This window comes from Sphaerodactylus townsendi, linkage group LG04 (genome assembly GCF_021028975.2).
Source record: "Sphaerodactylus townsendi isolate TG3544 linkage group LG04, MPM_Stown_v2.3, whole genome shotgun sequence".
Lineage (NCBI taxonomy): Eukaryota > Metazoa > Chordata > Lepidosauria > Squamata > Sphaerodactylidae > Sphaerodactylus > Sphaerodactylus townsendi.
In genome coordinates this window covers 8,172,929-8,189,246 of record NC_059428.1, presented here as the reverse complement: position 1 = coordinate 8,189,246, position 16,318 = coordinate 8,172,929, and the positions used below count along the sequence as shown (strand labels likewise).

The following is a 16,318-nucleotide window of genomic DNA, read 5'->3' as shown; positions in this document are numbered from 1 at the left end:
AGAATGTTCATGGACTACAGTTTCCATCAGCCCCTGCTGGCATGGCCAATTGGCTGTGCCAGCAGGGGCTGATGGGAATTGTACCCCATGAACATTCTGAAGCACCAGAGCTGGGCACCCCTGACTTAGAGTCAACCAGGAGTGTGTCGCTGAGTAAAATGGTGCCCAGGGCTCATCCTAGGTGCCACCCCTGCACCCCAGCTGCCCCCTGCCCCCTGGCAACTGTGCCCCACCCCCAACTCCCCATAGAGTTTGAGGCAGGGCTGCTGTTGAACAAGCCTGCAGTTTAGAGCTAGATCAACGGTGCTCTGCTCCAGACTCCACAGGTAGTTAAAGGCGGGGGACACAGTTGGGGGGGGGGGTGCAGCCCTGCAATGTGCTCCCACATGTCCACAGGGAGTGGGGCCCAGGACACCAGCCCCCCTGAGCCCCCTCGCAACAGCCACCGGCAGCCAAAGCCACCATTCTTTCCAGGGGAACACTGGTCTCTGCCGTCAGGAGATTATTTGTCACTTCTGGCCGTCTCCAGGCCTCCCCTGGAGGTTGGCAACATCAAGAGCAACCCGGCAGCCTGCAAGTTAAAGACGTAGATGCTGGAAGGCCTCCTCCCAGTGCCAGCCCAGATGGGCCCCACTCCGCCCCCTGGGCAGCACTCCCCCCCCAGCACTGCCAGGAAGCCGTAGGAGGACTCCAAACTGCCAACTGAGTTAGGACTGCCAGGTCTTGCTTGGCCACCAGTGGGGGGTAGGGCATAGGGTGGCCAGACCCAGGTTGGGAGACTCCAGGAGGGTTGGGGCCGGAGCCACAGGAGGGCAGGGACCTCAATCCCACAACCCCCCCCCCTCCAAAGCATCCATTTTCTCCAGGGGACCTGATCCCTGCAGGCTGGAGATGAGTTGTAATTCGGGGGGGGGAGGAGGAGGAGGAGGAGGAGGAGGAGGAGGAGGAGGAGGAGGAGGAGGAGGAGGAGGAGGAGGAGGAGAAGAAGAAGAAGAAGAAGAAGAAGAAGAAGAAGAAGAAGAAGAAGAAGAAGAAGAAGAACACGAAGAAGAAGAAGAAAGAAGAAGAACAACCCCTCCCAAAGCATCCATTTTTCTCAGGACCCTGATCCTGCAGGCTGGAGTGAGTTGTAATTACAAGGAGGAGGAGGAGGAGGAGGAGGAGGAGGAGGAGGAGGAGGAGGAGGAGGAGGAGGAGGAGAAGAAGAAGAAGAAGAAGAAGAAGAAGAAGAAGAAGAAGAAGAAGAAGAAGAAGAAGAAGTAGTAGAAGTAGAAGTAGAAGTAGAAGTAGAAGTAGAAGTAGAAGTAGAAGAAGAGTTGGATTTATATCTCCCCTTTCTCTCCTGTAAGGAGACTCAAAGGGGCTGACAATCTCCTTGCCCTCACAACAAACACCCTGTGAGGTGGGTGGGGCTGAGAGAGCTCCGGAGAACTGTGGAAGCTGGCATCCCTAAACTGGGGTGGGCAGAGGGCACCGAATCGGGGCTCCCGTCACACAGCTTTTGGGGCCCGTGGGAGAACGGAGCCAGGACGTTGTTTCCCCCAAAAATGTGACTCAGCGGTGCAAGAGAAAGGGGGAGCGTGTTTCTCGAACGGCCAGTGGGCATCTTGGGGGGGGGGTGTTTTCTCTGCAGGTGATCCGTGGGACCTCCCGGCCCCGCCTCCGAGCACAGCGGTCCGCATTGGCCAAAGAAGTATGGTCACACGCCAGGGTAATATCCACCGTGCGGACTTTAGTGAGTCAGGTGACCCTACAAGAGGCAAAGGAAACTCTGTGGCTAGGATGCGTGGGCAGGGGTCGGCTTCCCAGTGGCTGCCCGGATATGGCCCTCTGTGTCAATCAGCTCTCAGCTGGGGACGTCGTCCGTCCGTCCGTCCTCTCAGCTGCCCTCCTCGGGGCTACTCCATGGGCTCCTCTTCTTTGTCTGCTTTGGACCTGTCGCTGCCCAACTCCTGGCCCTCCTCGTCGTTGTCGTCGTCGTCTTCTGAGCTGGAGCTGCTGTCGTCGGAGGAAAGGCTCTCTTCTCCTCCCTCCGAGTCCTCCATGCTTTCAGGATCCACGTCCGGGTCCGACAAGGCCTGGAGGAAGTCGGGCACTTCCCGTGCGAGGGCCAGGAGGCCCATCTGCATCTGGAGGAGGGCCTGCAGCGCTCGGGGGTTGCTCAGAAGAGCGGCAGCCTCGATCTTGGCCAGCTTGGGCGGGGGCTGCTGGACCCGGCCTTGAGGAGGAGGGAGGTCGCTGCCCGGGAGAGAGTCCACGTTCTGGAGGGTCTCGGGCTTGCTGACTCTGGGTCTCAGGTTGTAGCTTGGCCCCAGCCTGTTGCTGGAGCCGTTACAGAGGTTGTCGCCGCTGCTGTTGGTCTGGGGAGCCCAAGGGTTGGGCAGAGGCTCTCTGTTCTCTGTCCTGGCCTGGGGACTGACCGGCCCGGAGGGGGGCTTGTTCTCTGGGGGGCCGCCCTGGAACTGGGCCTGCACGGCATTGAGGATGGGGTCTTCGATGTCCTGGTACAGCTGCTGCAACGCGCTGTACCCGCCCGGGATGCTTTCGAGGTTGCTGAGGGCCCGGTCGTGGTTCCGGATGATCTCGTCCATCACCGCCGGGCTGGTGGCTCCATCGGTCATTTCCTGCAGGAAGTCCACGTTGCTGAGGATGTGGACGATCTCGGGGTTCTGCTCAGCCAGCTGCTGCATCTGGGGGATGGACAGGATCATCTGCCGGACCTGCTCGGTGTCCCCCAAGAGGTTCTGCATCACCTCCCTGATGAGCTCCTGCCAGGTCACATCCTGCTCCTGGGCCTCGTTCACAAAGTCAAACATGTCCGTGGCGTTCAAGTCCAGGACGTTCATGCTGGTGACCCCGATGAGGAAGCCCAAGAGAAGGGGGTTGTTGTTCAAGGCGGAGGCGTCCAGGCTCAGCGTGGACATGGGGAGGAAGAGGGTCTCCATGGTCTGGGCCACCAGCTCGTGGCAGGAGGCCACCAGTTCTTCCGGCTGGCCGTTCCATTCCGACAGGTCCAGACTCTGCTCTGGGAGGTCCCTGGAGATGATCACGTTGGGGAGCGCCGCCGGCAAGAAGGTCAGGCCGGGTGGGGCGTCGCTCCTTGGCGGCTCCGAGGTCCCCGGGGGCCTCCTCTGGGACTTGATGAAGAGGTGGACTTTGGACCCGTCGCCCACCTTGTGCTGCACCAGCGTGTTCTGGTCCTGGAGGATCTCGCCCGCGAAGATCAGGGACAGCTGCTCCGGGGGGGTGTTGAAGCGCTCGGAGAGCTGCCTCTTGAAGTCCTGCACCAGGGTCTCCTCGGAGACGTCAAACTGCTCCTTGCGCTTCAGGGTCTTGACCGTCACTTTGATGACGTGGAGGTTGGCAGCTTTCCGTTTCGGGGGCTTCTTTTTCTCCGCCATGGCTGCTCAGAGGCCTGCTGGTGGTGGTGCCGTCCGGAGGAGCAGAGGTCCAAGGAGAATCCGGGAAGGGCTCTTCTCCCCCTGTGGGTGGGTGGGTGAGCGGTTGCCAGGGGCCACTGGGTCTCAACACTAGCCAAGGCCAGAGTGCCAGTGAGATGGTGCCCTTCTTGTCTGCCCACTCACAACCTGGCAAGTTCCTTCATGGTCCTCCTCTGCCCTCTGCTGCTGCTGCTGACCTGTCCTTTCCTCTCTGTGCTCCTGCAGGGGCTGCAGCATCACTGCTGACCTCACAGAGAACCAGGGACCACTGCTGGGAAATCCCTCTAGGGCCGTGGTGGCGAACCTTTGGCACTCCAGATGTTATGGACTACAATTCCCATCAGCCCCTGCCAATTGCCCATGCTGGCAGGGGCTGATGAAATATGGTCCTGATATAAAGTACCGCTCCTGCAACCTTTCAAACCTCCTCCCCCCCAAAAAAATCAAGGTTGGCCATCCCTCCACCATCACTCAAAGATGCTAGGGTTGCCAAAATCAAGGTGGACCATGGAATTACAGTGGATCTGCAAAAAGCAGAGGTCCGTTCTGGAGGAAATGGCAGCATCGGAGAGCAGACTGTCTATGGCAGGGGTCTTCAAACTATGGCCCTCCAGATGCTCATGGACTACAGTTCCCATCAGCCCCTGCCAGCATGGCCAAGTGGTAGGGCTCATGGGAATTGTAGTCTATGAACATCTGGAGGGCCATAGTTTGAAGACCCCTGCTCGATGGTATGCCACAGATGCTAGGCGAAGCCCCTCCCCAAATTCCCCTCCACCACAGGCAACACCCCAAAATCTCCTGGAATTTCCCAGGCTGAATTGGGCAACTCTAATTCTAACTGCTCTTCAGAAGATACGGATCACTTCCTCAGAAGGAAAAGGTCGTTTCAGAGGGTTTCACAGCCCTGCTGACCTACCTCCCCTCCCCAAACTCCGCCAGCCCTGGTCTCCACCCCCAAATCACCTGGAATTCCCCATTGTGAAGCTGGCCACCCTCAGCATCACTGTGGGGACAAGGACGAGGTCACAGCTGCACTCCCCCCCCCAACACACAATCCTCTCATCAAAAGACTTGCACACAGGGTTGGGATCTACTGCAAAATCCAGGCCCTGCTGATGCTCCTATCCTGAAGCCCCCAGATACCTCCCAGTCCCCAGAGGTGTTATTAATTATTTACCTGAAGGAAAAGAAGGCGGGGGCAGCCCAAAACTTGGCCTGTGAAGGTTGAGAGAAGGCCCGAAGAAGAGGTGGTTCGAGGTCCCGGGGCAGGTCTGTGAGGAAGGCCTCCCCTGCCCCCAAAGATGATTGGGGTGGGGGGTGGAGCCACTTAACTGACCTCGGGGCAAGCCTTGATGAAAAGTCTTTCCTCTCCATGCCACTGAGCCGTGGCCCCTGTGGAACGCCTGTTTCTCTTTCTTTCTTTTTTATAAATAATTTTATTAGGTTTAAAATATATAGAAATTATTACATCCATTTAGCATAACTTGTCATTTGGGAACAAAACACAACAGAAAAAAAGAGCAGATAATGATGAAACAGAGAGTAGAAAGCAGAGAAGAGAGTAAGAGTAAGAGAGAAAGAGGAAACAAGAGTAAAAGTTTAGAGGCAAGAGGGGACTTGTATTTCCATTGATTATAGGAAAAGATTGGAGATAGGATATGAGAAAGTAACAAGAAAGGATAAGAGAGGGAAGCAAAAAAGAAGAAAGATGTATAGAGGTGAGGGATAGGGGAAAGGGGGAGAGAAGGAAAAAGGTGACAGAAGAAGTTATCTAAACATAAAGATTTAACTGGTTAATAACATTTTACTTCTGATCTTCATAAGAGATGAAGAGGAGTTTCCCATCTTCAGAGTTATTTTTAAAAAAGTACGACAACTATACAGATTAGATGTTCTAACTCGTGAGAGTAATACATAACATAACATAAGATACTCTATTGTACCTAGTCTCTTAGTATGCACTAATTATAAAATACCAACCGTGTAACATAATCTACTATAACGACAAAAAAACCTATTTATTACAATTTTTCTTATAGTCTATATATATATCTTCCAGGTTTTATCAAGCTTTTCTAGGTTGCCTGTTTCTCATGTGGATTGTTTCCCGGGAATTGCCTGAAACTCCCTCTCAAAGAGGAAAAGATCAATACAAAACCAGCTCATAAGCTGGAGAGGTTCAAAACCGGCCCACGAGGTTGAGTTCCTCCAGCAAAGCCCCCCTTTCTTCTCCTCCAGGTTCTGGGCAGGACTCAGCAGGACTTCTGCTCCAGCCGCAGGAGGAGAGTGGACCCAACCTGCCCGGGACCAGCGGTCAACCCAGGCCGGGAAAAGCACAGGGGCACAAGGGGGCAAGAAGGCGGAGGGCGAGGATGTCTCTGGGACATGCCGGAAATATTCCGACACGACAGCAGCCCCGTGCCAGGAGCCCACGGGAGTCCCAAAGGGCCTTGCAGCAGCAGGAGGGGGCAGAACTAATGCTGAGGTTGCAGCTCCAGGAACAGCTGGGGGTGTGGGGGCGGAGCCTGTGGGAGGCGGGGTTTGGGGAGGGGAGGGGCTTCAGCAAGGGACAAAACCATACAGCCCACCCTCCAAAGCTCCCATTTCCTCCAGGAAAGCCTCATATGAAAGGATATGAACTCTGCTGAGCCTGCGGGAGGAAATCCCACCACCAGCCTCCCTAAAGGGGGATGCCCCAGTGAACCTTGTGCTGGGATCCCACCCTGAGGACAGCCAGCCAGGGTGGGCCGCAGGTGGCCAGCGACTCTTCTTGCCCTCTGAGCTCATTGGCTGGAGACAGCAGGACCTTTTGCCCAGGTCTGTTTGGCCCTGGACAGAATTCAGCCCATAGAGCCTCCAACTGCAGGAGCAGCAACCTCTCTCTGGATCTAAATGTGGCTACACAGGAAGGGGGTCTGCCGGAAAGGGCTGGCGGGGGGGGGGGGCACACATCCTGCCAGGATCCTGGGTGTGAGGGGGGCCAGAGGGCATTCACACAGTTCTTCTTTTCCAGGTGCAAAAACACAGGCACATCCACCACTGAGTTCCGAAATGCAAGTTGTTGTTGTTGTTTATTAAATTTGATAAACTGCCCACCCCCGAAGGGCTCTGGGCGGTGTACAACAAAACCACAACTAAAACAATGTGCACAATACATAAGTGATAAATAGTTAAAATGCATAACTCAGAATAAGAACATAAGAACATAAGAACATAAGAACAAGCCAGCTGGATCAGACCAAAGTCCATCTAGTCCAGCTCTCTGCTACTCGCAGTGGCCCACCAGGTGCCTTTGGGAGCTCACATGTAGGATGTGAACGCAATGGCCTTCTGCGGCTGTTGCTCCTGATCACCTGGTCTGTTAAGGCATTTGCAATCTCAGATCAAAGAGGATCAAGATTGGTAGCCATAAATCGACTTCTCCTCCATAAATCTGTCCAAGCCCCTTTTAAAGCTATCCAGGTTAGTGGCCATCACCACGCCCTGTGGCAGCATATTCCAAACACCAATCACACGTTGCCTGAAGAAGTGTTTCCTTTTATTAGTCCTAATTCTTCCCCCCAGCATTTTCAATGGATGCCCCCTGGTTCTAGTATTTTCAATGTATTTCTCCCTGTCAACATTTTCTACCATCCATGCATAATTTTATAGACTTCAATCATATCCCCCCTCAGACGTCTCCTCTCCAAACTAAAGAGTCCCAAACGCTGCAGCCTCTCCTCATAAGGAAGGTGCTCCAATCCTTCAGTCATCCTTGTTGCCCTTCTCTGCACTTTGTCTATCTCCTCAATATCCTTTTTGAGATGTGGCGACCAGAACTGGACACAGTCCTCCAAGTGCGGTCGCACCACTGCTTTATATAAGGGCATGACAATCTTTGCAGTTTTATTATCAACTCCTTTCCTAATGATCCCCAGCATAGAGTTTGCCTTTTTCACATAAGCAGCATTCTAAAACCCATCTCATTTGAAACTGTTATTGATGCATCTTCTCAGCCGCCTTTTGTGATGTTATCGCCAAACTTGCAAGAGAGTGAGAGTTATGGAAAGGAACGGCCCGCTTCCAAATCCTTATGTTTAATGGGATGGTGGACCAGGTCAGCTGGAACAGCTGCTGTGTCTTGAGGATCGTTTTAAGGGTGGCCGTCCTAGTCTGCAGTAGAAGAGTCAGGTCCGTAGTCCAGGAGCACTGAGACACGTTGGCATTTTCCGGGTGCCTGCTCTCCTCAGTCAGATCTCCCTTTGGTCAGACACCAGTTGGAAAGGAGGTCCCTGAGCCCTCAGATCCCTATTAGAAGGGGGTGGGGGGGCCCTGTTGTGAATAAGCAAGTCAGGGTGACAATGCACACTGCAGTCAGCTTGGGTAGCACAAAGGGGAAATCAAATGCTTGTGTGTGCGTGTGGTGTGTGTGCGTCAAGTGCCTCCAAGTTACAACCAACGTACGGTGATCCCAGCAAGGGGCTTCCAAAGCAAAGGAGAAGTAGAGGCGGTTTGCTGTGGCCTTCCTCTGCAGAGTCTCCCTTGGGGGTCCTCCTTCCAAGTACCAGCCTTGCTTGGTTCCCAAGATCATAGAATCATAGAGCTGGAAGAGACCCCCAAGGGCCATCCAGTCCAACCCCCTGCAACGCACAAACACACAATCAAAGCACTCCCGACATATGCTGATCCAGCCTCTCTTTAAAAACCCCCAAAGAAGGAGACTCCACCACCCTCCGAGGCAGCGCATTCCACTGTCAGACAGCCCTGATGGTCAGGAAGTTCTTCCTGATGTTTAGGTGGGATCTCTTTTCCTGCTCCTTGAACCCATGACTCCTGGTCCTCATCTCTGGAGCAGCAGGAAACAAGCTTGCTCCCTCACCAACACGACATCCCTTCAAATATTTAAACATGGCTATCATGTCACCTCTTAACCTTCTCTTCACCAAACTAAACATCCCCGGCTCCCCAAGTCTCTCCTCGTAGGGCGTGGATTCCAGACCTTTGACCATTTTGGTTGCCCTCTTCTGGACCTGTTCTAGCTGGTCAATATCCTTCTTGAATTGCAATGCTCAGAACTGGACACAATATTCCAAGTGAGGTCTAACCAATGCAGAATAGAGAGGTACAATTACATCCCTCCATTTAGATCTTATAAGACTGGGGTATACATGCCAAGAAATAGTGCAGGGTAGAAAATTACTATCTGAATTGAGATAAGAATCCTATGTCTTATGCAGCGGGGGGTGGGGGGGCATTGTTTTTAATTTTTTGAATGATCCCAAGTTCAGCAATCTTGCGTTATAGTCGCCCCTTTTGCTTTGCTGTTTGAGGACGGCAACTCAGAGGTCAGCAGTAGAATAACCTGGGAAATTAATGGAATGGCCTGTCAGTCGTATAAGACGACTTGGGTTTTAGTTGATTTCTTTATTATGGAATAGCATTAGGAAATGAATGTTTAGATTTATATTGTCAGAATGGAGTATAGTCAATATTGTAAGCATTATTACATCTCATGTCATTCCTATGTCCTGTCACCCCACCCCGTTGACTAGTCCCCGGGGGGGCGGGGGCGGGGGGGGGGCGTTATCTCCCCAGTCCAACAGTCTGCTGGAAGGAGAAACCACCTCCCCCCCACTAGGGTCAAAATAACCTATATTTTATGTTATTGAGAAAGTTGTAATGGCAGGTGGAATACGAGGTGATAACAGGTCTGAGAAAAGGAAAATAGTTTAACTGAGTGGGGGGGGGGGGTCTGCCCAGGTCCCGGGCAGGATCAGATCACGACATAACATCCGACAAACAGGTCAGTCCCTGCACAAAAGAAGAAATGGACATAAGACATTAAAAACTACCACACTCTGTAGAACATATTACCGTATATACTTGTGTACAAGTTGACCCGCGTATAAGTCGAGGCACCTAATTTTTACCACAAAAAACTGGGAAAACTTATTGACTTGAGTAGAAGTCAAGGGTGATTTTAGTATGCTGCGTTTTAATGGGGTGGGGTTATTTTATTTATATAGAGCCAATTTAATTAATATTTACCGGATTTTAGTCTTTGGTTTATGTGCTCTATTTTCTTTTGTTGTTCACCGCCCTGAGCCCTCCGGGGGAGGGCAGTATATAAGTTCAACCAAGAAATAAATAAATAAATATGGTATCAACAATAACTTTAAAAGTTCTGAAGTGGAATATATCACTCTCACAGACAGTATCTCTTCAGAGTTTCGTAGGGAAGAAAAATTGTTTAAGGATTATTTAACAGTGACTTGAACAAAAATCATAATAATATTATATATCAAAATGCTTAGGTAGGAGCTGGTTTGGGCAGTGTTTTGTTAAATGCAGAAATAATTTTATGGTTTTTTTTAAATGTGAAAAGTGTTCATTTACACTGTTATTTTAACAATGTAAATAAAGATTTTTTTAAAAAAACCAAAACCACAACACTCAAAAACTAGAGTGAGGACATTTCCGTCTTCTGGTTCTGGTGGGTTTTCCGGGCTGTGTGGCCGTGGTCTGGGGGATCTTGTTCCTAACATTTTGCCTGCATCTATGGCTGGCATCTTCAGAGGTGTATCACAGAGAGAAGTCTATGAGACACTATGTCTACAGATGCAGGCAAAACGTTAGGAGCAAGAACCACCAGACCACGGCCACACAGCCCGGAAAATCCACCACAACCAGTTGAATCCATCTGTGAAAGTCTTCGACGATCCATTCCCATCTTCCTCTGCTGATCCAAGAGCGAGGTCCTCACTGTGGAACCTCCACGCTACAGCATGGCACCAATTTGCATGTTTTGAGTCTCCAGGAATTTCCAAGCCTAAAGTTGGCATCAAGCGCTATTCCACAGTGGGAGTGTCCCTTCAGCTGTATGCTGCAGGATCTGCTACAAGCACGCTTCGGAGAAGCTGCCCACTGATGTGTTTTGCAGGCAAAGGCAGGAGAAACGACATCTTTGGACCCACCCCACATGACCGCCTGCCCCACCCTCACTTGCACCCCCTTTTCCTCCTGATGCTGCAGGTGTAACCCCCATGCTCAGAATGGGTTGACCCAGAAAGGGGTGGAGACTCAAAGCAGCAGGAGGCTGCAGAGCTCATGTAGTTTGGAGGAGATGAGGCTACCAGACTCGGACCTTGGTTTGTATAAGCCCTTAACACCTTGTTAAAGTAACTGCAATGTTGTTGGGAACTACTGGGAAGGTGGTAGTTTATTTTTGCTATGTTGTAAATGTGGGAGTTTATTGTTTCAGGGTTTTCTTTTTGTGGTTGTGATGGGTGAGAGTTCTCCTGGAAACCTTCATCATGTTGAATCCTGTTCACCAAGCCCTTGGAGTCTTCAGGAGCCAGCCCACTTGCAAAGAAGAATTGGACTTGGCAGTATCAGAAGACTGTAAATAGAAGGACTTGAAAATGCAAACCTGAACAGGACCTTGAAGTGTGATGTTAAATGTTGATGTTTGATGTTATGTGTTAAGAAAGTAAACCATTTTGTTTTTAAAATTTGTTGTTGCAAACTCATTCCAAGTTCTGCCCCACAGAACTTAGAGGTTACACAGGCAGCTTGCCCCCACCCCTGCCCCCCAACCCCCCACGCTTGCTCCCGCCTCCCCCAAAGGAATGAGAGCTGTTGACAAAGCAAGGGAGAGGGGGTGGTGGTTTCTCTTTATGTCACAGGAGTGTCTGGGTCCCACTCCACGCATCACAGGCACCTGCGGCCGCCATGGCCGAGGCTCGGCTTCACCCCCGCCGCTGGGGGGTGGCCTCCGTTCTTTCCCAACAGTTCCGCTGCAGAAGGCTCTCCCGTCCGCGTCAGAGACTCCGTTCCTCGGCCAGGTTTGGTTTCTGGGGCCTGAGAAGGTGAGAAGACCCACAGCCCCTCTGGAGGTGGAAGGGCCGGCCCCCCTACTCAGCAATGACCGGGCCTTGGCAGGAAGGGGCCCCGGCCCCCTGGCCCCCTCCGGCCGTGTTCTCCAGGCCTCGCAGCCGCAGCATGAACCAGGGGACGAGCACGGGGGCTTCGGCCAGGAGGGTCTGCAGTCCCTGCTCCATCTGCACCCAGGCCTGGATGGCCGTGGGGTTGGACATGGCCGCCGTCATCTCTGGGCTCTGCATCTGCTGGGAGAGGTTGCTCACCTGGTCCTTGATCTGCTCCTGCTGCCCCACCTGCCCGTTCTGGGAGGCCAGCAGCGCGTTCTGCATGAGGGAGATCATCACGCGCTTGGTGTAGGCGTTGCAAAGGTTCACGATCATCAGGGGGATCTCGGCGGGGTCTGGGTTCCGGATACCCCCCGTTCCGAATGGCTCAGCTCCTGAGCAGTGCGTCAGGCTGGCCGCGGAGGGGCTGGGCCCCAGAGGGACACCCACCCAGCGGTTGGAGATGCCGCCCTCGTCGCCCCAAAAGCTGGTGGTGCTCTGAGAGGCCAGAGGCTGGGGGGCCACGCAGTCCTGGCTATCCGGGCGGGGGACCTGGCCCCTGAGGGTGCCCTGCTCCGGGTACTGGCAAGGGCTTCTCCCCAAGGTGGCGTAAGGATTGGGCCCGTCCTGCCCCACGTTCAGCCCGGGCTCCTGCACCTCCCCATTCAGCTGCCTCAAGGGGTTGTCCCCGCCGGGGATGTTGCTCTGGAGGCTGACCAGGGCTTGGTCCGCACCCTTCAGGTCCGGCATCATCTCAGGGCTCCGGGCCAGGTCCATGATCTCCCGCATCTTGTCCAAGATGACCCGCATGATGTCGGCGTTGTTGAGAATGTGGCTGATGGACGGGACCTGCTGGGCCAGTTGCTGGATCTCCGGGTTGGCCAGGATCACCTGCCGCACCTTCTGGACGATCATCTCTGACGTGGGCACCGGCGGCCACTCCAAGTGGGCCAGGGTTGCCTCTGGAGGCCCCCAGGAGCCCTGGCCGCTCGGGCCGAATGGGGCGGAACGGAGGGTGCTGTGGGAGGGCGCCTGGGCACATCCGGGGTTCCTGGGGGCATACGGCAGCAGCTGAGGCGGATCTTCCGGGTCTCTCTGCTGGGCCCGGATCACCATGTGGACGGTCATCCCGTCGTTGATCCCGCACTGCCAGAGGGTGGCTTGGTCCTTCAGGAGCCTCCCAAAGAACACCAGCACCAGCTGGCTGGGCTCACAGCCAAAGCGCTTGGCGATCTCTTCCTTGAACTGCAGGATCGTGCAGGTCTCGGGGAGCACAAACTTGGCAGTTGTTTGGGGGGACTTGGCCGTGACGCAGATGAAACTGGGGTTGCTGGCGATGACCGGGCAGGGGACCGAGCCTTCTTGACCTTTGCCCAGAATGTCCATGATGCTTCGAGGCCGAAGGAAGTGGGGAAGAAGCCGCCGAAGGTGCATCGCAGCCCCTCCCAACCAGGCTCCACCCTCCCTCCCTCGCTGCCCTCCTTTCTGCCCTCCGTTTCTCCTGAACCAGGCTGCTGCTCAGGAGTGGCAGCAAGGGGAGGGTCACTGTGACATCACAGGTGAGGTCACTGCCAGCATTAAAGACCTCAGAAAGTGGCAAGGAGAGCCCCTTCCCCATTTCCACTGTGGTAGGGACAGCCTTCATCACTTTGCATTTGGACTCTCTTTGGCCACTGCAGAGGGGGAGCAGGCAGCTTTGGAACCCACGGCCAGCGTAACATCTGACACCCAGTGGCTACGTGGCTTGGGACAAACACCTCCTGCCTGGGAATTAAGGTCACCCAGAGAGGCCCTCCTGACCGTGCCATCGAGCAAAGAATCCCGTTGGATGCACACATGTAGGGGCCTTCTTGGTGGCTGCCCCACAATTACAGAGGAGCCTCCTCCAAGAAGAGTGCGTGGCCCCTCCCTTTCGATCATCAGGAGGCAGCTGAAGGTGGTTCGATTTAGGGGCTGCCTTTGATTAAAGTGGTCCTAAACTGTGGTTTTTAAAAATGTTGGTTTTGCATATGTTATGTTCCTTGTCTTATGTATTTAATTTGTACTTGAGGTCCATAAGGAGGGCAGGGGGCAATAAATGGCCTTTTAAAAATGCATTACAACATTGGTACCCTGCACCCTCAGTCGAATCCCCACTGGCGAATAATCCCATGATAGTCACCCGAAATACCCGGGTTTCAGGACGAAACCCCACAGCAACACTGCCGAATACGGTTTCATCCCGGTTCTGGCGCTCCCTCGACCCCTTATCATGTGTTTTCCTAGGACCTGCATGATTGAGCACCTTTTCAGAAAACACGTGTCCAATCCAGATCGGTGGGGAGGATTGGGAAGTGGATCCAGATTTGTATTTCACACCATAGGGAGTGAAGCAAGAGTGATCTGCCCAGTCTACTTAAAAGGAGGCAACGGAGCGACCACTCATTCGTCTTCAGGCCCCATTTCACTGGACACAGAAAGTTTTCCCTAGAAAGTTAGAAAAGAACCTTAAGCATGACATTTTTCACCCCTGTGTTGTTTATAATTCAGCTGAGATATCTGTTGAAATTGCTGGAAGTCTTGGGTTTAGGAGAGCTAGATTTGAGTCCAGTAGCAATTTAATGATCAGCACGGTTTTTGAAGTACCCTGTTTCCCCAAAAATAAGACCAACTCGAAAATAAGCCCTAGCATGATTTTTTGGGATTTTTTTTGAGGATGCTTGAAATATAAGCCCAACTCCCAAAATAAGCCCTACTGTGTTTCCCCAAAAATAAGACAGTGTCTTATATTAATTTTTGCTCCCAAAGATGCGCTATGTCTTATTTTCAGGGGATGTCTTATTTTTCTGTGTTCTGTTTGTCGGGCATGCTTCCAAACAAAAACTTTGCTACGTCTTACTTTCGGGGGATGCCTTATATTTCGCACTTCAGCAAAACCTCGACCACGTCTCATTTTCAGGGGATGTCTTATATTCGGGGAAACAGGGTAGTTGCAGATTCCCTGGCTCAGGTGATCTGGTCCCGTGGGGGGGGGGGGTGCAAAATCATGGGGGGAAAAATGAGACATCCCCTGAAAATAAGCCCTAACTCATCTTTTGGAGCAAAAATTAATATAAGACCCTGCCTTATTTTTGGGGAAACACGATATGAGCTTTGGAGAGCCAAAGTGCCCTTCATCCAATGACTTCCACGCCTGAAAGCTTCTACCCAGGTCTTTTTGTTGGTTTCTCAGGTGCTACTGAACTGGAATCTAGCTCTTGTAGGGCAGACCAACATGGGCACCCTTTGAAACTAACTTTGTTGTTCAGTGGGATTTATTGTTGGCAGCAGACCCCGATGACCCATGGGCTGACTCCTCCACCAAGCCTGCTTTTATCTCTTCTTGTCTTTGGGCATCCTGGGAAGACTAAACTGACGGTTTCTGTGTTGGTATTTGCACGTGTCGCTCACAATTCAGTTACTAAGGGGTTAACTGTCTGTCTGTAAATAAGCTGTTCTATGATCTGGTCTATTGATTAGCCATTGGTCAGTCAGACTACCATTGCTTACATGTTAGTAAGCACATGTATCTGAAGTTATAAAGTTACCTGTTGTCTTTGTTCAACACACATGTTTAGAGCCGCAAGGCGAGATAGCAGATAGACAACGAGATGTAGTCCTAGATTGTAATCAATGCTGTAAATGTGTAACAGAACAGTACAGCGTTTGTTGTTTTATTCCATGTAACCCTTCCTTTAAGCTAGCAAGCTATTTTTATGCCAAAAGCAACTCAAAGTATCTCTGGCTATAGTCTTTCGTTTTCCACATGAGACTGCGTCCGCATCTCTGCCGCTAAGTATCTCCACTGAATATATTAACCCACGTTTCCAGCTCCTGTCTTGGACATACCTGGAGATTTGGAAAGTGGAGCATGCAGAGAGCACCCCCCCACAACTTCCAGAGGCTCTTCCACTGGGCCACAGCTCCTCCCCATGCATCTCCTCCCCATGGCCAAAGAGCAACAGTGGGAAGGTAATATCATGCAGTGGTTATGGTATTGAACTAGAACAGTGGTGGCAAACCTATGGCACTCCAGATGTTCATGGAGTACAATTCCCATCAGCCCCTGCCAGCATGGCCAATTGGCCATGCTGGCAGGAGACTGATGGCACCATGAGCTCTGGAAGCTCTCCCTGGAATTCTTTCTCCCTCAGGAACTAGAATGAGAGATGCTTGGGGCCAAATCTCCACTCTTCCATAAAGGTAACTGGAAGGCCTTGGCCGCTCCTTGGAGAAAGCTGGGATGAAAAGGGAAGAGACTGATATTTTTCCTTTCTTGGGCTTTCTTGGGTGGCCTCTGATGTTGCCTCTGGATAAAATGGGATGACTCCTTAGCAGACTTCTCCCTACAAAACGAAACTTTCTGTTTGCCTCAGATTTACTATCTCAAAAGGAGATGAGTTTTGGGTTTATATCCCACCTTTCTCTCCCGAAAGGAGACTCAAGGCAGCTTACAAACTCCTTCTTCTTCCTCACCCCATAACAGGCACCTTGTGAGGTCGGTGGGGCTGAGAGAGTTCTGTGATTGGCCCAAGGCTACCCGGCAGGCTTCATGTGTAGGAGGGGGGAACAAATCCAGTTCACCAGATGAAACTCTGCCGCTCATGTGGAGGAGTAATCGGACTTGATCCCCCTGCTCTTTAACCACTACACCACGCTCCTCTTAGCTGCTCTTCAAGCTGGGTGGGCAGGAGTTCTCCAGATGGGATGGCAGCTTTGGAAGAGAAGTCCCTCCCCTGGTATTGCCCCCAAATCTCTGGGAATCTCCCAAGCAGCGGTTGGCAAACGCCTCCCTCACCTGCAGAAGAAATCAACACAGGAGATCCTTTGAAATACGTAAAGCTTTTTAATCCGAAATCATGAAATTCATCCTCGTACGAAGCTCTGGCTGCAGCGCAGGGAGCCAGGAAAGGCCTCCTTCCGCCGCCGTCTCCGCTTCCCGCCTTCTCCAAC

At 52.4% G+C, this 16,318-nt stretch overlaps 1 protein-coding gene across 1 annotated transcript; it reads right to left on the bottom strand.

Annotated features, from left to right (window-relative positions):
• Window positions 1–1,898: 1,898 nt before the first annotated feature.
• On the bottom strand, window positions 1,899–12,781 carry LOC125431232. Its single transcript, XM_048493993.1, has 5 exons — window positions 11,340–12,781; window positions 11,143–11,275; window positions 7,887–8,025; window positions 5,741–5,968; window positions 1,899–3,403 (listed from the first exon to the last, which is right to left on the bottom strand). The coding sequence occupies exons 1-5, from the start codon at window positions 12,779–12,781 to the stop codon at window positions 1,899–1,901; spliced, it is 3,447 nt and encodes a 1,148-aa protein (XP_048349950.1).
• Window positions 12,782–16,318: the final 3,537 nt, after the last annotated feature.

What these genes read in the sequence shown, in the direction of transcription:
- LOC125431232 (XM_048493993.1), bottom strand. Translation starts at nt 12,781, where the DNA reads ATGCACCTTCGGCGGCTTCTTCCCCACTTCCTTCGGCCTCGAAGCATC. An exon ending in CTCGGCCATGGCGGCCGCAG is followed by an intron (nt 8,026 to 11,142) that starts GTGCCTGTGATG and finishes GGTCTCTTCCAG; the next exon opens with CTCTATGATTCTATGATCTT. An exon ending in AGCCCCTTGCTGGGATCACC is followed by an intron (nt 5,969 to 7,886) that starts GTACGTTGGTTG and finishes CGCCTCCCACAG; the next exon opens with GCTCCGCCCCCACACCCCCA.